At 42.3% G+C, this 19,829-nt stretch overlaps 1 protein-coding gene across 1 annotated transcript in view; it reads left to right on the top strand.

The window, feature by feature from the left end:
* Positions 1-19,450, top strand: part of spegb (striated muscle enriched protein kinase b) — a 41,138-nt gene extending 21,688 nt beyond the window's left edge. Inside the window, exons 14-41 of the mRNA XM_079357660.1 lie at positions 377-496; positions 659-763; positions 1,104-1,310; positions 1,385-1,508; positions 1,872-2,044; positions 2,130-2,242; positions 2,376-2,544; positions 2,643-2,739; positions 2,984-3,184; positions 3,392-3,449; positions 4,233-4,310; positions 4,471-4,643; positions 4,740-4,766; positions 4,897-5,049; positions 5,530-5,572; positions 5,671-5,739; positions 5,858-8,621; positions 8,746-8,895; positions 10,063-10,179; positions 10,552-10,719; positions 10,832-10,954; positions 11,317-11,481; positions 11,659-12,433; positions 13,707-13,946; positions 14,087-14,310; positions 15,380-15,455; positions 15,704-15,853; positions 16,338-19,450. Of these exons, the coding sequence (XP_079213786.1) occupies positions 377-496; positions 659-763; positions 1,104-1,310; positions 1,385-1,508; positions 1,872-2,044; positions 2,130-2,242; positions 2,376-2,544; positions 2,643-2,739; positions 2,984-3,184; positions 3,392-3,449; positions 4,233-4,310; positions 4,471-4,643; positions 4,740-4,766; positions 4,897-5,049; positions 5,530-5,572; positions 5,671-5,739; positions 5,858-8,621; positions 8,746-8,895; positions 10,063-10,179; positions 10,552-10,719; positions 10,832-10,954; positions 11,317-11,481; positions 11,659-12,433; positions 13,707-13,946; positions 14,087-14,310; positions 15,380-15,455; positions 15,704-15,853; positions 16,338-16,602 (7,127 nt within the window). The 3' untranslated portion in view covers positions 16,603-19,450. The remainder of the gene's footprint in view (positions 1-376; positions 497-658; positions 764-1,103; positions 1,311-1,384; positions 1,509-1,871; positions 2,045-2,129; positions 2,243-2,375; positions 2,545-2,642; positions 2,740-2,983; positions 3,185-3,391; positions 3,450-4,232; positions 4,311-4,470; positions 4,644-4,739; positions 4,767-4,896; positions 5,050-5,529; positions 5,573-5,670; positions 5,740-5,857; positions 8,622-8,745; positions 8,896-10,062; positions 10,180-10,551; positions 10,720-10,831; positions 10,955-11,316; positions 11,482-11,658; positions 12,434-13,706; positions 13,947-14,086; positions 14,311-15,379; positions 15,456-15,703; positions 15,854-16,337) is intronic.
* The last annotated feature ends 379 nt before the right edge of the window (positions 19,451-19,829 follow it).

The raw sequence follows: 19,829 nt of genomic DNA on the forward strand, positions 1-19,829 counted from the left end.
CTGGAGCATCATCATCAACTACATTTGTACAAGGGCTAGCTTTCTTCTTGACAGATTCAAGATTTGATGGTTCATCGGCCTGACAGCTGTCAAGCCTGCTGTGAAGGCGTTGGTGTCACCTAATGCGAGTATTTCAGCCGTGTTATGTTTTTTTATGTTTATTGTTTGATCACCCAAGATCATTTATATTCCAAGGGTCAAATAGGAGGTTGGTTATCACTGCCCTCGAGGTCAGACTCAGTCAGTGTTTATTATATATATTTTTTGTGAAATCTGTCTGCAGGGATCTTATTTAATTATCTGGTAACAGTTAAAGGTGCAAACAGTCAGTATATCAAACTCCCTTTCCTCTCGGCTCTCTCTCTCTCTCCCACAGTCCGTGACGTCCACAGCCTGGTCATCCGCTCCGTGTGCCACGCCCACGGCGGAGTCTACAAGAGTGTCATCTCGAACAAAGTCGGCAAAGCCACCTGCTACGCTCATCTCTATGTCACAGGTGAAGAATGGGCAAAAGCAGAATATTACTGTCAGACATAATCTCAACAGGAGTCTTTATGCAGATATCAATGTTGCAGAGATAGTATTATATCTCTCTGTAAACTATCCATTACAGCTCAGAGACATGAAGGACCTGTCATTGTTTTGTGGTTAATTACAGATATCCTCCCTGACCCTCCTGATGGGACACCACTGATTGAATCCCTCACTGGCAAAACCATCATTATAAGCTGGAAGAAACCAAGGAGGCTGGACCCTTCCATTGGTACACGAGAGGGACTTTAAGAATGGTTTTATTCACCACATTAGATATGTAAATTATGTTTTTAAATCCTGATGACATCAATGCAAAACATATGTATATACAATTACTATTTATAAAGACTAAAAACACATGAAGATATACACCATAGTTTGTGTTAGATAAAAGAAAACAGTAGATATATTGTAACATTTAGAAGTTTAATTAAACTACTTGACTCTAACTCTAAACAAAATGATCATTTTGAACTTTCTTACAACCCTATTGTTGTACTTTCTAGAACAAAGGGAAGTAGCGTCAACATCATGGTGCCCCAATATGCTTCACGCTCTCTTTCTTTCAGATCCCAGCTCCCTGATGTATGCCATCCAGCAACAGGCCCTGGGCTCCATCCAGTGGACCATCATAGCTTCTGGCCTGAAGGAGACCATCTACACCATCACCACCCTCTCCAAAAACGTGCGCTACGCTTTCAGGGTCCTGACAATCACCTCCAAGGCCTTCAGCAAGCCCTCACCTGCCACGGACCATGTGCAGCTCCTGTACAGAGGTGCATCCTTTGCTCCTTCCCATCCATCTACAAGTGTCTGCTACCAGTTTAGTAAAATGATCTGTTTCTTCTAGGCTCCTATCTTCAAGAGGCTCCAGTGGTTATTGATAAGCCAGATATCGTGTATGTGATTGAAAACCAGTCTGTCACCATCACTGTCACCCTCAATCACGTCAACGCTGCTGTCATCTGGAAGAGGTATTTGTGTTTCTATATTTGCAAATATTCCAACAGGTGGCTAATAACACTTTTCACTGTAACATCTTTTGAATTCAAATGTTAGTTATTAAAGATTAATGGGGTATTAAAGTTCCCACTTTGTTGGTCCATTGTGTTACAGGATAATCAGGGGGCATGCCAGGCAGACATAAATAAGTATGACAGCTTAAACAGGCAGCTGTTTAAGTCTAAAGGATTATCAAAGATTCCAAACCAGTGAAGTCTATGCTAGTGTCCTTAATTAACCTCAAGCAACAGCTACACATGCACAGTCATCGTCAGCTTCGCTCTTATCTTTAAAATGTTCATCCTGGTTCAGAAATACATGTTTTTTTTCTGCAGGAGGGGAGCCATCCTGTCCAGTAAGCCCGGCCTGTATGAGATGACCATGCCAGATGACGACCAGCACACGCTGAAGCTGCTCAAAGTGAAGAGTTCTGACATCGGAGAGATGACGTTCCTGGCCTCTAACAAATACGGCAATGACAGCTGTACCTTCAACGTGGAGATGGCAGGTACACAGTCGATTGCTTGGTTTATCCAGTTACCTGTTGAGAGCCAATGTGACTTTGTTCTGTTCCTTTAAATCTGTGTCCACAGCTCCACCAACATTCGAAACTATCATGGAGGACTTGGACGTTAATGCTGGGGAGACCCCTCGCTTCGCTGTGGTTGTGGAGGGCAAACCCATTCCTGACATCCTCTGGTTCAAGGTTTGATTTAAGAAATGACTCCCATGATACACCACATAGCCCAGTTAGCTAAATATTTTAAATTAAGACGAGAATGTACTCCAACAGATCTTTTTTTGTTAAATAATTTGAGAACGTTGGCTGACTCTTTCAGAACGATACCCTGCTGTCAGAGGGATGTCACTTCACATTCGTGTACGATGATAATGAATGCTCACTGGTGGTCCTCAATGCTCGTCCAGAAGACTCAGGGGTTTACACATGCACTGCCAGGAACTTGGCAGGATCTGTGTCCTGCAAAGCTGAACTCACCATTCATGAAGGTAGGGAAAAATAACAGTCTCAGGAAGTAAAAGACGTAACACATAATAACATCAACATCAAGTATTTCTCTTTATTCATTTTTAACTTGCACATGTAGCCAAAACTAAAGACGATCCAGCAGAGGACAAGGAGACTATTCTCAGGAAAATGCGCAGACTGACTGACTACTATGACATCCACAAGGAAATTGGAAGGTAACCCATTTTGTAAACCAGCGTTAGCATCCTACACTTGCTCAATCAAGCATGATGAACAAGTGTACCACCGCACGGACGAGAACCTGTTTCATTATTAAATGTGAAGTGAAGCTGTAATACTTTTTTTCTTACAACCTCCATCTTTGTACTGAAAACAGATTTTTAAATATTCCAGATGTCAGTATTAATGAGCTCAGAATAAAATAAAGTTCTGGTACTGTGTGTGTGATTGTGTGTTCAGAGGTGCATTTTCCTACGTGAAACGTGTGACCCAGAAGAAAGGCAAAATGGAGTATGCAGCTAAGTTCATCTCCACACGGGCCAAGAAGAAGATGTCCGCGCTCCGAGAAATGAATCTGCTCTCCAAGCTGGATCACGAGAGAGTGCTTTATTTTCATGATGCCTTTGAGAAAAAGAATGCAGCCATCATCATCACTGAACTGTATCCTTGTTATGCAGAAACGATGCAGAGCACACACTGAGGCCAGAAAAAGAGGGTAACGTGTTATCATGTGCAGAAAAAACTGCACAACGTTGCACCTGTGCATTTTATTGTTATGTGCATACTTTACATGTTTTCAAGTGAGAAGCAATTACTGTACTATGAGTCTAAGTTCCCAGAGCGGACAGCCTTAATTAACTTCTAAAGATGCCACGAGGAGCTGCTTGACAGATTTACAAGGAAATCTTCCATAATGGAGTCTGATGTAAGTCCTGTGTTTTGTGACTACATAGCAAATCTTACTGTTAAAGCTTGGGTGTGCAACTTTTGAGTAACCAGCGGGAGTAAGCTGGATTTTAAATAGTAACCAACAACTCTCCCAAAGCAGATGAACATGATCGTGCCTGACTACTGTTTAGCCGTTTTTACATTTGCACTCCTGAAAATATCTAGATAATTTCAAGTGGACTGCTCCGGATACTTGGATTGTCCTTGTCAGATGTGAGGGGGGGCCGGGGGGCTCGTAAGGTGAGACTTGTAACGTAAAAAAACAAACAGAAAAAAAAAACCGGGAATGTAGCGGACGAAGCAACAGAGTTCACATTACTGTGCAATAACAAGAATATTTGTTTTTATGTTAATGATACGCGCAATGAAAGAGCAAAGAACAACATACTGACATATAGAAAACATAATATAGCTGTTATATAATGTGTACAGAGATCGTAACAGTTGCATGCAGGCACTCTATGCACTGACTCCACTTGCCCAGATAACGTCACCAACCTCTCCTGCTGGCTCTGCTACTTTCTTACACCAGATCTGCCTGGAATTATCTGGAGTTTTTTAGGAGTTGTCTGCAAGTGTGAAAGCCCTAATAGGGCAAGGTATTTCATTGAAGATCATTTCAGGAAATATATCATAAAAATGTTTCTGAAATAAATTGCTGACTCTTATTTTATCCATTATGATCGTAATGATCAAGTGTTTATCTCTTATTTGTATGAGAATCAGTTGCACTGATTTATTTGTGTTTTGGGACCTCCAGGTACGTTCATGTATAAGACAGCTGCTCGAGGGAGTGGACTACCTTCATCATCTCAACATCATACACCTGGACATTAAGGTCGACACCATACATCCTTCCTCCCATCAGATTTTCATCCTCGTCTGTTTGATATAAATACATTCTACTCAAACAAAGGTTCACTGTTGCTGTTTTTTTTATTCATTTGGATCTTAGGACACAATAGATTCATCCTTATGTTCTTATTTTTCCTCCTAAGCCTGACAACATCCTCATGGCAGACCCTCACGGTGATCAGATCAGAATCTGTGACTTTGGAAATGCAGTGGCGCTCACACCTGATGAGGCTCAGTACTGTAAATACGGCACACCGGAATTTGTTGCGCCGGAAATTGTCAATCAGACCCCTGTGTCAAAAGCAACAGACATCTGGTAAAATATCTCTTACATTCAAACAAAAGTCTTTACTGTATTTTCTGTGTATGATTCACACACAACTTTTTCTCATTCTCTTTATTTTTTTTCTAGGTCAGTTGGAGTGATTGCGTATTTGTGGTGAGTACAGTTTTTATAATAATTTATTTCCTCTGTGTTTCAGTGTATTTTTGGGAGACTGAGTATCCCTGTCTGGGTTTTTTATTTTACACATCATGTCTCTAAATGTCAGTATTCATTTTGTCATCAGTCTGACAGGAGTTTCTCCATTTGCTGGAGAGAATGACCGCAGCTCCGTTATGAACATCAGGAACTATAACGTGGCCTTCGAGGAAAACATGTTTGCTGATCTTTGCAGAGAGGCCAAAGGGTTCATTATAAAACTGCTCGTAGCAGACAGGCTGTGAGTAACTCCGCTGAATATCTTATTTTTTCTCAAGATCTGTTTAATGGAACAGACTCTCAGAAAACTGCAGGTTCTGCCCTTTGTCGTAATACTTTTGATGTCTTGTGTGAAACACTTTAAATCGCCTTGTTGCTGAAATGCACTGTATAAAATAAACTCACCTCGCCTTGCCTTACAGAAAAATACACAGTCAAAATACATTCAGGAAATCATGTGTCAGCAGCCCTGGTTAAGGGTTCGTTCACATATTAAAGGTTTATCTGAATATTCCTCACCATTTCTTAACAGCATCCTAAATTATTCTTCACAATTATTCTTCCTCATTATTTGGGCCATGGCTTTAACCGTTCTACCGCCTTTTACTCATGCTTTCTATTTAAGATAGCTGAGTTGGTGCAGTTGACTAAGCGACAGTAAATAGAGATACAACTACTTACATATTTGTAAGACTAAAAAATGTCATCTTTTTTTTTTTAGGAGACCCGATACTCAGGAATGTCTCCGGCACCCATGGTTCAAGGTTAGACAAATTCTAACTGTGATAGTTTTCATTTTCCAAAACAATCAAGGTCCCAATCTGACCTTGATGTCATGCATTTTCTGCCTTTTGTTGTACAGACACTTCACAAGGGCAAGGCCATCAGTACAGAGGCACTGAAGAAGTTTGTATCTCGCAGAAAATGGCAGGTGAGCTAAATTTGACTTCTTATTTTGGTTTTCTTCTCGTCACGTCCCAAGGGCCATTAAATAGTTGAATGTTTAGACCTTTTTAGTTTTTTGACTGGATCATGTGTTTCCTTTGCAGCGTTCCCTAATCAGCTACAAATCAAAAATGGTAATGAGATCCATCCCTGAGTTGCTGAACGATTCGTCCAGTCATATATCCATCGCAGTTCCCAGGCACCTTAAAGAAGGATCACCTTTGCCGTCGTCATCCTCAGATTCAGATGAAGACCTTGATGAACTGCCGTTTATTCCGATGCCACTCAACATGGAATTCTCTGGATCCAGGATGTCACTGAACGACATCCAGACGAATGAGCAGGAAACAGGAAAGCAAGATGGCATGGGTAAATGGTCTGGTTCTCCCGCTCAAGCCCAAGAGGCGATGGAGTGTGACCCCAATCAAAAGGATAAAGAAGGGGTCGATTTAACGGGTAAGGGCCGCATGCGAAAAAGGTCATCACCGGACAATGACAGGGGTTCCTCAGATGAAGACGCGCCTGCTGCACTGCCACAAAAGTCCGAGCTTTTAAGGAAACCTCTGCGAAGGGGTTCAAGCATGGAGTCAGACAAACCAGAGGGAGGGCGACGAAGAGGAGAGCTGAGACGTGGAGGCTCGGCTGACAGTGCTCTGCTGCTCCGGATAACACCTGAGGAAGGTGCAGCAGAAGGAAACCAAGAGGAAGGCAGGCGAGTCCTGAAGAAAGCTGTCTCTATGGAACTACCAAGGAGGAGCACCAGCCCAGGAACTGTAAAGATGAGTCAAGAGGACTACGCTCTTAAACTTGAGCTAATGAGGCAGCGTCTGCTGCGAGGCGGCTCTGTGGACAACAAGATGAGTGGACTGAGAGGACCGCTGCTGGAAACATTAGGAATGGGTGATGAAAAACGAGCTATCTCCTCCGATCGTTACTCTCGCACTGCTCGTATCGGACCACCTCCGCTTATTAGAGCTGCATCCAGTGATTCTGCAAGGGATGAGGATCCCAAACCAAAAATTTTGCGCAAAACTGCTTCTTTCAGTCAAGGGGATTCAGAACCAATAGCACTGCACCGCAGATCGGGAGCTCCCTTGGAGATTCCCTTGGAAAAATTAGAAGAGAGAAGGCTCAAGGAAGCTATATCTATGTCGTCGCTCACTGAGCAATCCAAGTTTGACTCCCGCCCAACCACACCCAGGGATCCTTCACCGAAACCCCCCACACCAGAGTCTGTGTTGCAGGAAAGTCCAACCAAAACAGAAAGTGAGGAATCATTTATGGAGAAAGAGATCAAGCCTGATGAAAGTATGAATGAAAAGATGGATGGGCTGACTACTGATAGTAATTTTGATGAAAGATCAAGCACGAGTGGCTTCTCAGAGAAGGACATGAGCATATCGGAAGAACCGATGCTTGAATCAGAGTATGCAGGCCAGAGAATTCCTACTCCTACTCTCGTGGCCGAAAGCTCGACACTAGAAGAAAAAATGGAGGATGAAGAGGAAGGAGCTAAAGAGCAGAAAGAGAAAGAAGAGTTTATGAAAGAGCAAGAAGAAGAAAGACTCGTCAGCACTGCTGAATCAAATGCTAAGGAAAATGTGGAAGTCTCTGAAGAAAGGGTAGAAGAGGAAGAAGTAAATGTGACTCCACAGTCCTCTGATATGGTCATAAGCACAAGCTCAGTTATGATGAGACCAACACAAGAATCCTGTCATCCCCCGACAAATGTTGCGTCTACTTATGTGACACCGTCGACTCCTGCTAAAGTTGTTCTCTCAGATGGAAGGACCTCAGCCTATGCCAGCATTATGCAGACCATCATGGTACCAGCACTTCAGCGACCCAACGAACAGTCTTTAACGCCATCCACACCCGTTGTTGTGCAGGACACCTCTGCATCAATAGTGTCTAATGAATCGCATGTTAGAACAACTTCACCTGCCGGTATTCCTTCGTCTTTGCCTGGTCCACCAAAGCCAACCATCATCTCAACCACTGAGCACCCTGCTGTTTACTCAAGGGTGGCCTCACCAGAACTGATCACAAAAGAAGCCAGCCCACCCAAAATGATCCCACATTCCTCATCCCAACAAGAGCTCTCAGCAGGAATGGACTTTGAGGACATAACCTCTGAGGAGGTCTTTGAGGCCCGCTTTAAAAAGCGAGAGTCTTCCCTGACAAGAAGTTTAAAATTCCTTTCACGGTCGAAGAATGAGGAGAAATCACAAGCGACTTCATCAGACTCCACCGAGTCAGGGGAAGAGATATACAGACCCGGGCCAATCGGTGCCCCATTAGAATTAGCATCAAGGAGACTTGAGGAGAAGTCAAAGTCAGTGCAGGACCTTCGTGAAGCTCAAAAAGACCAAGGCTTTATGAGGAGACTCTCTATGCGGCTGAAGAGAACTCCATCCACTGAGCGCAAGGAGGAGGCAACCAAAGAAGATGATTCACTTTCTTCAAGGCATAGGCTGTCTTGGACTCTTGGCAGAAGAGAATCACAGGATAAAAAGGACGTAGAGATGACGCGCATGGATGGTGGAGGTGATTCAGTAGTCGAGCAAGATGAAAAGGATCTTAAGAAACCTAATCAATCACCAGTTTTGGCGATGCGCAAAAAGATTGAATCGACCGTGGCGGGTATCTCCACAAGAATTCGCAGCTTCTCGGAGGAGAGACGAGCCTCGGAAGATAAGGAAACCAAGAGGACACCCATTCTTTCCATGCTTCGTCGTGCCACATCAGAGAGCCGTGCTCCAAAAGTCCCCAGTGTTCCTCAGAACCAGTTAGCAGCTCAAACCAGTAACGGTGCCTCCTCAGAGTCCATAGACTCCATGTCCAGCCTGAAGTCGGACACATCAAAGGGTATGAAGCAATTACTGTGCTAATTACTTCCATGTCAATCATGACTCTACGTTTGACCGTATTTGATACATTCCTTTTTGTGTGATGGTTGATATAAAAGGTTTGATTGTCTTTTTTTTGTTAGGTGTGGAGGCTGAGCGTCGATCCCGCTGGGATCGCTGGGGGCTGACCAGAGGGAGAAGAGACAAGACGGTATCTCAGCCTGATATACCAACCGCAATCTCCAGAGAAAATAGTGCCCTTCGTTCACGCCAATACTCCAAGTTAGCTTCCGGTAGGTCACCAGGAGTGATCATATCAAGAGATTTAAATTGCATTCTGTCTCAGAGTTATGTGATTACAGCATGAAGAAATAAAGACATTTTGGTCTGCTGCTTGTCCCCTAAAATGAGCTAAAGGTCTCGTGCTATGTGTTGTTGATGTAAGAATGCTGGGCAACAACTACTGTAAATACTTCTTGAAATAACTGCTCCGAGAAATAGTCTTCACACAACCGTTTTAAAATACGTGTACATTAATATAGTGCAGGTCAAACAGCTGGATGTGTTTCTTTTTATTCTTGACAAGCTTAATCTGCAAGCAAAAAGAGAGTTATTCATTTTTTAAAACCAATAGTCAAGACAGAGAAGAGGACATTTCCGAAAATGTCAAAACTGTCTTTATTTCTAAAAGTTGTATATTTTATGGTCTACCATCCCATAATACACACAGCAGATGATAACACTGATACCAGTAAAACTGTTTACTTCATTAGATTCCATGTGATGCCTGGGTACAAATGTCTTTTCGTGTCCATGTCAAAATAGCACAAAGGTACAGTGTGTGTAGAACATAATAACCTGAACGTAGGCCAGAAGTTGAACAGATTGATTCTTTTTTATTCCACCTATTAAAGAAAAGAGATATGCAAAGCAAGTTTATTTATAGAGCATCCTTTCATACAGAGAGAAGCAACAACAACATCAGATTATTAGGACCATCATTAGGCAAAGATAAGACGCTGAACTCAATTAAAGAAGATGGAACTTCATTACTAACAAAGAAAAGTCGAGTGCCTGATGATTCCAAATCTCAGCACACGAGTAAAATAAAGTCAGATTTCAATTTTGCTCCAGGCTGGGGTCGGAGATAGTGACTTAAAAGGAGAGCACATCTGAAACGGATAATTTTTGTGTTAACAGACTTATGCAGACCACAAAGGACTGAATGACTTTATTTCTCATTTTGTTGGTCAGTAGACACTCAGGTTACCCAAATACATGCACACAAAAAACACTGCCAAAGTGTATTTAATGAGATCAAACACTGTACATATTGTAGGTAGTAGGACAGAAAAAATGCATAAGGTAATGAAAGTCGAGCTTGTTTAATGAAAGGTCGTTCTCCATTTGACTTTATAGCGTGGTCGTAATCTAAGGGTTGTGATGTCTTTCATTCCCAGATTTCCCTCCTGTATTCCACATTAAGCTGAGAGATCACGTCCTGCTGGAGGGGGATCCAGTTACACTCAGCTGTTTACCGGCAGGAAGCCCCCATCCGAACATCTCCTGGATCAAAGGTAAGGATCCCTACTGTGAGCAAATAATTGCGAGGGATAGCTTCACAGGAAAAATATAGTCTTTTCCTTAAGTACTTCTGGGTACACGAGTGCAGAGACATAGAAATGTAAATTACATCTTGCTGCACACTGATATTCAGTATGGTACCATGACAACAGAAGCAGCACAGGAGGTAAGGTAAGCAAGTGAGATTTCTCATTAATTAAGAAACAGATCAAACCTGCAATAATGTGTATGGCTGCCCTCAGATCAGGGTGTGATAAATTCTTGTAGATTTTTCTTATTTTATTGATCAAATCATTTATAATGGCATAATATAATGTAAAACGTTATATTTCAAATCATCGTTTATATGCATATTCTTTCCTCAGATAAGAAGCCGCTGCAGATTGATGCCAGGATGAACATGATTGCCTGCCCTGATGGCCGGCAGCTGCTGATGATCATGCAGACCAACAAAAAAGATGCAGGAGTCTATGAATGTGTTGCTACCAACCCTCTAGCAGCTGTGTCCAGCTCCTGCACAATTTCTCTTGCTCGTAAGAAATGCTGCTACTCTTCCCCGTGTGTGAGGAGGTCAAAACTTGTGGGCAAGGAAAAAGCTAGAATATACACACTATGCTTTTAATTTAGACACATTTGTTTTCACAGGTCTGCCCAATCGCCCCGGGACCCCTGAAATACCTCAAAAATACAACAACACAGCCTTGGTACTGTGGAGGCCGTCGGACACGCTGGCCCCCTGCACATACTCTCTGGAAAGGAAAACAGAGGGTCAGTTTAACTCAATGATGATAATGATTTGAACCCAATTCAGACGGATAATGTCAGATCGGTGTTTGTACTTAAGGTTATAACAGCGTTACAGACATTCAAGTTTAAAGGTATGTGTCAAACTGTAATAGGGCGTTTACACATGTAGAAAACTCCTGAAAAATTCCTGAGGAGGAGATGTATGTCTGAATGAAAAGTGACAAAGTTTTACCTCGGGACACACCCCCGCCCTCCTCCCTTTCGACAGGAATAGTCTCTACATATGTGAAGAGCACAGTCATGAGAATATCTGGAGCAGTCTTCATCAAGTCCCTTGACCTAATTACACTGTACTGATTTATATTCTTTATTTTGTTCTCCAGGTGAGACTTCCTGGTTGATCGTCGCTACAGGGGTGGCCGACTGTTATTTCAACGCGAGTGACTTGCCGGCAGGAAGCTCGTTCAGGTTCAGGGTGGCATGTGTGAACAAGGCTGGCCAGGGTCCGTACAGCAACCTCTCAGAGGTAGTCAGCCTGGACGCTTCAGGTAAGTGTTGTTTAAATGATTCACTCAAATAACTTTGCATTTAATTTTCCGATTATAGGGCGACATGAAGAGACCGCCATGTCTTTGTTATAGGTCATTGCATGGCGTGTATTGCCCATCTTGAAATGTTTGATCAAATCTCTGATGTGTAAATTTCATCTGCTCCTCTTTTTTTAGAACCTGCTAAATCCAGTGCTACTGTGGTGGTCAAGACCGTCCCCGCCAGTACTCCCCCTCCCCCTGTGGTGATGATGTCATCCATGAAAGTGCCTCCCATTAAACCAGCTCCCAGTAAACCTGCTACAGCAGCAGCACCAACGCCAACCAGTCCCTCTCCAGTAGCTCCTGCTCCACCCGTGGTTAAGCCTCCTTCTCCAGTTACCATCAAACCCACTGTGCAGGTTAATGCGGGCCGCCATGTAGTTTCTCCACCTGTTAGAACACCTACCCCCGAACAAGCTCCGGCTCAGACCACCACTGCCCCGCCAGCTAAAGCCAAGACCACCCTGAGCATCAGTGTGAGCAAACCACAATCCAAACTGGCACCTCCTCCTGTTGTCCCACCCAAGCCTCGGAGTCCTGTATCTGCAAACCCCGCCATAACCAACAAACCTCCTTCCCCTGTGCCCGTCATCGGGAAACCTATCTCATCTGTTCCCATGTACAAACCTTCTGCGATCACTCGTGTTACTCCGCCTTCCCAATCCACTTCCACTCCAACGACTTCTCCTTCAGTCACTCCTGTGACCATCTCTCCACCCGTTGTGGTGGTGCAGAGCTTGACGCCAGTGGTGCAGGGGGGGGACAGCCGTGTTACCCCATCAGGACGTGTCACACCATCGGGGCGGGCCACACCTTCGGGACGCAGGACGCCGCTGGGCAAGCCTGGAGAGGGTTCTCTGCGCCAGGGGGTTCCACAGAAACCTTACACCTTCATGGATGAAAAAGCAAGGTAATGACCAAGGGCTCGACAGTAACCTATCAGAGAGGGAACAGATGCAACCTAACCTTATTATACTTGAAGAAACAGTTCAATGGAATCACTCAAGCATACTCTGACACCTACAAACTAACTCCTCTCATCAAAGTACAGTTACTGAACATAGAACCACCCAAGTTGTTTCAGCAATTAGGAGCAAAAAACAAAACAAAACTTAAGAGTTCCCTTCAGAGAAACAGCTTAAAATACCTGGGTGGAGGATTCAAATTCACCTGGTGCCAAAAAAACAAAATTCCACTATGCTTGCTATGTTTGCAATATAATCGCAACATTGTTTTTTAAGTTAAAGACATGCCAGTGTTTTTATGTTTATTTATTACATTTATAAATTGCAGAGAGAAGATGAAATACAAACTGAACATTCTGGTTCAGAAACATGTTTAAATTCAGACATGTGAGAGGCTCAGGATTGACATGGCATATATGAAAAATAAATAGTTAAATAAATAAATAACAGAGGAATAGAATAACAAACACACAGCTTTCACATCTCTCAGGTCTACACCACCAGCACAAGACAACAGGAAGGCATCCTATCCCATTATTTTAAACATTAAGTAAGCTCTTCTAACTGTTCATATTTGTAACACTTGTTATGAATTGGCGCTCTTCAAATCATGATAGATTGATTGTTGTGATTTGAGCCTCCAATAAAAGTTCCTTTATCTTACATCATCATTCAAAAGGCCGACAGAGTTTATTGAAATACAAGTACGAATGTTCCTGCCCACATCATGAAATCAAATGTCTTTATAAAGAAGACAAAAATGTAAACTCACTTTTCAAAAGCTTTAATTGAAATTCTAATTGACAACAGATTAAAAATAAAATCTGCCCTCTGGTGTCACTTTGAGGATTTGCAGCTGTGTGTAACGGGGTGTCAAACTCCCAGAACTCAGATTCTGTGTTTATTTTAATAACTCTAAACACAGAGTGTGTGTGTGTGTGTGTGTGTGTGTGTGTGTGTGTGTGTGTGTGTGTGTGTGTGTGTGTGTGTGTGTGTGTGTGTGTGTGTGTGTGTGTGTGTGTGTGTGTGTGTGTGTGTGTGTGTGTGTGTGTGTGTGTGTGTGTGTTACTCTGATGATGCATAGCAAGAAGGGTCGTGACCAAACTGAACACATGCACAAGTTTTCACATTAGTCATCGTACTCTCTCTCTGTCCCTTTTCCTTGATGGACATTCTTTATTTAAAACTGGCAACGACTGACTTTTATCTCTGCCACAGGGGTCGTTTTGGTGTGATCCGAGAGTGCCGAGAAAACGCCACAGGAAACCTCTTCATGGCGAAGATTGTTCCATACGAGGCCGACAGCAAGCAGGAAGTGCTGCAGGAATACGACATCCTGAAGTCCCTTCATCATGACAGGATCATGGCTCTGCACGAAGCTTATGTCACGCCGCGCTACCTGGTGCTGATCTCCGAGTACTGCAGCGGGAAGGAGCTGCTCTTCAGCCTCATAGACAGGTGAAGACAAACAGCTGTTCTCCACAAATGTTTGTTTGTCACATTTGAAACAATCCCATCTATATCATCTGCATGAGCAGATTTTATGTAGAGATGTGTCAAAGACCTGCTGCTCTGAGCTGCTCCCTGTTGTGTTTCAGGTTCCGATACTCAGAGGATGATGTCGTCACCTATATCGTGCAGATCCTTCAGGGTCTGGATTATCTCCACACCAGACGAATCCTCCACCTGGACGTAAAGCCAGAGAACATCATCGTCACCTACATGAATGTTATCAAGATCATCGACTTTGGCAGCGCTCAGACCTACAACCCACTTTTCCTGAAGCAGTTCAGTCCTCCCATCGGAACCCTGGAGTACATGTGTAAGAGTCTACACATTCCTGAGATGTATTAAATATCATAAGCATGCTTTGGTCTTATTTTTTAACACCAGAGGTTGCTGCTAGTTTGAGACCAAAATATGACATGAAGACATTAAATGGAGATGTTATTTGTTACCTTATAAGGTAATAAATCAGTTTGTTTCCAACATATAGGATGGCAGAACAGCTGATATTGTACTGATAATGTAAGTGAGGATAATGTTTACTCTCATAAGATAAGGATCATGAAGAGAGAACACATGAAGCATGATTATCACAAATACTCACGTCTCATTACCAATAGTTTAAGCTAACACAATTATTGTCAGAGAGAATGAACACATTTCCAAAATCAGTAGTAAGTAAAATAATGTGATGTGGACATCCTGGGGGGGGGGCGAGATTCTCTTCAAATTACATATTTTTCCCTTGATTGTGAAAATATTTACACAGAGTAGTTTTAGATGTGACGTCACGGTGTTCGCGCTGTGTGCAGGGCTCCCAAGTCTCTTGGGCCGAGAGGTTTGGGAACCCAGGTTCTGTACCATGTTATTAAACTTTTAAAACGTTCGATGTTAATGTAAGTCACCCAAAGGATTAATATAGTAGAAATGAGCTTTACGTGTGTTTTACCCCTTCTGTGCATTGGGGTATAAAACAATATCTCTCAGATGTTTCCTGTCCTAACTCATGATCTGTTCGGACACAATAACACTTCCAGAAGCATAACATAATTCATCTGAAAGAGTATAGTTGAAAGCTCTTGATAGGTTGTAGATCTTGCCTCATGAAACAGATCTGTGATTCCTGTTCATGCGGACAGTTTATGTAACTGTTTTTTGTCAGTGGGCGAGCACTAGCTGTGAAAGCACAGGAGAACTCAGAACTAACTAAAACTATGTTTTCACACGTTTCTCAAGGCTAAACTCACCTTGAAGTCAGTACACGGAGAGAATCACAGGCTGTAAATCATAAATGGCGAGTTTCAGCGGATCAAAGACATTTTCTGCAGATGTCATTTTAAGTTCTGTGGAGACTGATGAACATTCCCCCTCTCTTCCCCTCGCAGCTCCAGAGATGTTGAAAGGCGATGTTGTGGGCCCTCCAGCTGACATCTGGAGTGTGGGTGTACTGACTTTCATCATGTGAGTACAGCGTTCACAGCTTCCACACAGCAAGCCCTCTTTAAAAAGACACATTCTCCGTGTGAAAGGAGGCTTGTGATTGAACATGTGTCCACTGCATGGTCTCTAAAGTCATTTTAATCGTGTGATGCCATTTAAATCATCACTGACCTAGTGACCCGTCTCAGATTCGATACAGCTTTGTTCATTCGTGTTTAAAATAATCTAAAGGATTCCTTTAGTGTCTGAACTTCTCCCGGATTTTCCAGGTTGAGCGGCAGGTCGCCTTTTATTGAAAATGATCCTCAGGAGACAGAAGCCAGGATCCAGGCGGCGAAGTTTGACCTCTCGAAACTCTACCAGAATGTGTCCCAAAGTGCCTCTCTGTTCCTTAAAAAGATCCTCTGTAGCTACCCTTGGTAAGCTGAATATTAGTCATTCTATTGTGAAGGACGGTTTGTATATTAACTCCCTGTTTATCAGTACAACAAAATAGACTTATAGAGTTTTTATTGCTTTCTCCTTTCTCTCTCTCTCTTTTCTCTTTTTATGCCTTTATATAATAGCAGCTTAGTTATTACCTCTCAAGGTTACAAGCACAGTTCTTTTATCCCAGCATCGCAGATATCAGTCACAGATCTATCCAGCCAGCCTCTGCTGGAGGCTTCAATTGTGATCATGTTTTTCTGTTTGCTACTATCTTTATAAGGTCATGTAGAAATCAGCATTTTCTTCTCCATAAACTTCTTTTAAACTCAATTATCTGTTCATAAATGTGGGTTTTTTCAATTACTGATTTAGAATAAGACAAAATTCCCTCCAACAAAGTACGTTTTTTGGTTTGAAACAGTCTTTACAGTTGGAGTCTTTACATTTGGACCCTCACTGTCTGGTTTTCAACAGGGCCCGTCCCTCCATTAAGGACTGCTTCAATAACTCCTGGCTTCAAGATGCCTACCTGATGCGCCTTCGTAGGCAGACTCTCACCTTTACAACCACACGTCTCAAGGAATTCTTGGCCGACCAGCAGCGCAGGCGAGAGCAGGTGGCCACCAAGCACAAAGTTCTCCTGCGGTCCTACCAGAGCTCACCACAAACCCCCACCAGCCCTGCCACGCCGAATGTGCCAACTACACCCACCACACCAACAACACCTGTCAACCAGTGAAACAAGGCTTCCACAAACCTGTTGGTAGGACTTTAGGACCAGACTCTGGGCCACGAGGTTTGAGTTGTTGAGCTTGGTCAGAGGAAACTAGAGAAACCAGCAGCAGCTGTGTTCTGCAGAGACGTCACTTTCTTTTCTGGTTCTGAAAAAGAATCTGAAACAATTCTTTTACATCGAAGGGAACTCTTAAAAAGTTACAAGAGCCTGACTGCATTTTTTTTATTTTTATGGTGGACCTTGTTCATACCAGACAGGATGTTGTGTTCAAGTTTGTACCTCAAGGTTTGTTACTTTGCATACTTTTTAGATACAACACTTCCTTTCTTACGGTCAACTCTGTCATCATTAGAGGGGACACTTAAAAAACATTGTTAGAACCCTCCATGAAAGAGCTAACATTGCTGTTTAATTGTGCCATGTAAGAAGAAAGGTTTTTACCAGTTTAGGAAATAGTACAGCTCACCAATAGTGTCACCCTGACCAGAGGTTCTATGACGTCTATTTCTATGTACCAGAAACACAACAACATAGAAGACGTTTTGTCCCCTTCCGAATCTTAAATAGGATAGAATCAAAGCAGCGTGATCTGTGCTACAGTTTCCTGAGTTTTTATACTGCTGTAGCATCTCACTGACGGTCAGGATCGTAAGAATGTAGCTGTTCCAGTTTGGAGGTTTTAAAAAAGTGTTGAGAGTTAGTGTATCGCAGGATTCTCTGCAAGGGCTATAAGAAAAAGTACTCCTCTAATGAGCAAAAAAAAATCTAGGATAGTAAGTTCTTTAGTTTTCTCAAAAACGAAATTTATACCATATAATTAGTTATTCATCATTTTTACCCCGGGGAGAAAGTGGGGTGCAGATCTGTCACTGTGTTGGCAGGTACTGCTGTCCCTTCAGCACAAATAAGCTAACAAGCATCACATTGGCTCCTGGGTAAATGTTACTCTGTCACTGCAGCCCAGTGCGAACAACCCAGATTGATGAGCCATGGAGAAACACAGACACTCTTTTCAGGAGGTTGGTGGTGAATTGAGTCGCAGTTGAAAACCACTGCCGACACCGGGGTGCATCCAAGTGCCCTTTAAGACTTACAAACCTTTAACATTTGTTGAGAGGTTATTACATAGACAACTTTGAGTGATTCAGTTCTTCATTTTCAAATGCTAACAGCTACTGCTCTGAGGGTTTGCTTTATTTGATTTTTATAAATTACAGTTTTTAAATGGCATAAAGTTTTATAATTAAAAAAATATCAAACAGAAAATGTATATTCAGCGATATATTTCCCTTCAAATATTCTTTATTTATTCCCTAAATCATGTGTTATACACCAGCTCGTACAAGCTAACAAGACACAGCACTAATTAATCTAAATATTGATTGAGGGCCAACTCACACTACAGTAGGCAATCCGTACCGTGCCTAATCACGCTTCAACCTCAACGTCCAGTTCGTTTGACGAGTGTGAGTGCTCCAATCCGTGCTCAAGTATGGTACACTTCCTTGGCCTTTGCAGGCGTGAAAGGTGTGCTTCAGCACACTAAAGTGCACGAGCACGTTCACAGCCTTCCATTATCAAAAAGTCCCCGAGTGTCGTGTCTGTATCTGACTCACATGACTCAAAAGAAGCCACAAAGTCAGTCAAGTTGTGGTCTTGTTCTCTGTGTTGTTCTACGATGTGCAGACGCGGACTCGACCGCACGTCCAGTTTTTAAAATGATTTTATTGTTGGAGTCCGCCTGTGTTTTGAACTAAGCACGCTTCATGATCACATAAAGCCATGCATGTTTTGTATTGCGTCGTTTTGAAGGCTGCAAGAGATAACGGTACTCAGACCCGGTTAGTCATGGAGCAGTGTGAGTGCAGACCAGCGGAGGAAAGTGGAGGGGGGACAATTGTGCTTAAGCAATGTACAGAGTAAACTTTGTTTTGGGAATCTTTTGAAAATCATACAGTCGGTAAGAGAACGTTTTCCAAATTTTACACGGATCGTAAATCAGTAACAAACTACTCCACTCTTCCATCCATTCTCTCTTCCATATTGTGAGGTTATGACATGAATGTAAACCATTTGCACAAACGTCTTGGTGTCGATGAGTACAGATTTGCACAGTGTTACTTTTACGACAGATTGGACAGACAGAGTGACGTTAAAAAGTGCATTCACGATCACCGTCAGACACTGATGAGTGTTTTACACACAACGCTGCAGCAAAGATTTGGGAAAATCACGAGTTCTTACATTTTATGTATCAACAGACAGAGTTTGTTGGTAATTCTTCTGAAATCATTTGACTCCTTCTGTATGTTCTAACGCTACTGCTCGATAAATACTGCCCTTTTCTGCAGCTCTACGTCTTCTTCCCTATGCAGTGCAGAAGATAATTATCGGAGAGTCGTTTAAAACAGGAATGAAAACATGCAAGGTCAGCATGAGAATGCAATGTTGCATTCAATTCTTAACGTCTGTGCAATATACAGTATATCTTGTTTTTGAATCCTATAGAAATGAAACCACAACTATTTGTAAGCAGACAACAGGGTTTTGCAAAAGATGTTGAACGCTCCACATTTTGTATTAAAATCCTAAGCCGTACTTTGTGGAATGTGTTGCAGTGCCTCGTGATGGATATTAGACCCACAGAGAAAATAGTTTGTTAAATGAATGACACGTTCTTTTATTTGGATTATATGGATGTGGCTGCTTTGTGTGTGGTTCGCAGTTGGTTTATTTATTGAGTGACTGTGTTTGTTATAGCTTCTGCTTTTTATTTTGTGAACTTTCTGAATCAGGCATGGAAAAGGCATGACAGCTGTTTAGGCTTTGAACAATAAAGGAAATATGACAAACAGAAGAGGGTCACGTCACAGTTTGTTTTTGCAGTGGACATGAACAATTTTAGTTATGTTTTTGATTTACATACATCGAAGCTAAGCATAACACCGCTGTTAGAATATGGTGTATTAATTTTTGATGGGTTTTTTTTTTTTACACAAAATGAGTTATATTTATGATTATCAACGATGCTTCAAAGGGTATCATAAAACAGATGTGAAAAGTATGCGATTCACTAGGAAAGATTTTACAATGTTTTGGTAGACTTTATGTCCTATACTTTACCCGCAAACAAAACTCTCCACTGATCCATGTATGCATGCATTAAGAGGTGTCCTTAAAATTAAGTCTGTTGACTTTCTTAATGTTCTTTAACATCTAAAGAAGAAGGA

The sequence above is a fragment of the Symphodus melops genome (genome assembly GCF_947650265.1).
Source record: "Symphodus melops genome assembly, chromosome: 12".
Taxonomy (NCBI): domain Eukaryota; kingdom Metazoa; phylum Chordata; class Actinopteri; order Labriformes; family Labridae; genus Symphodus; species Symphodus melops.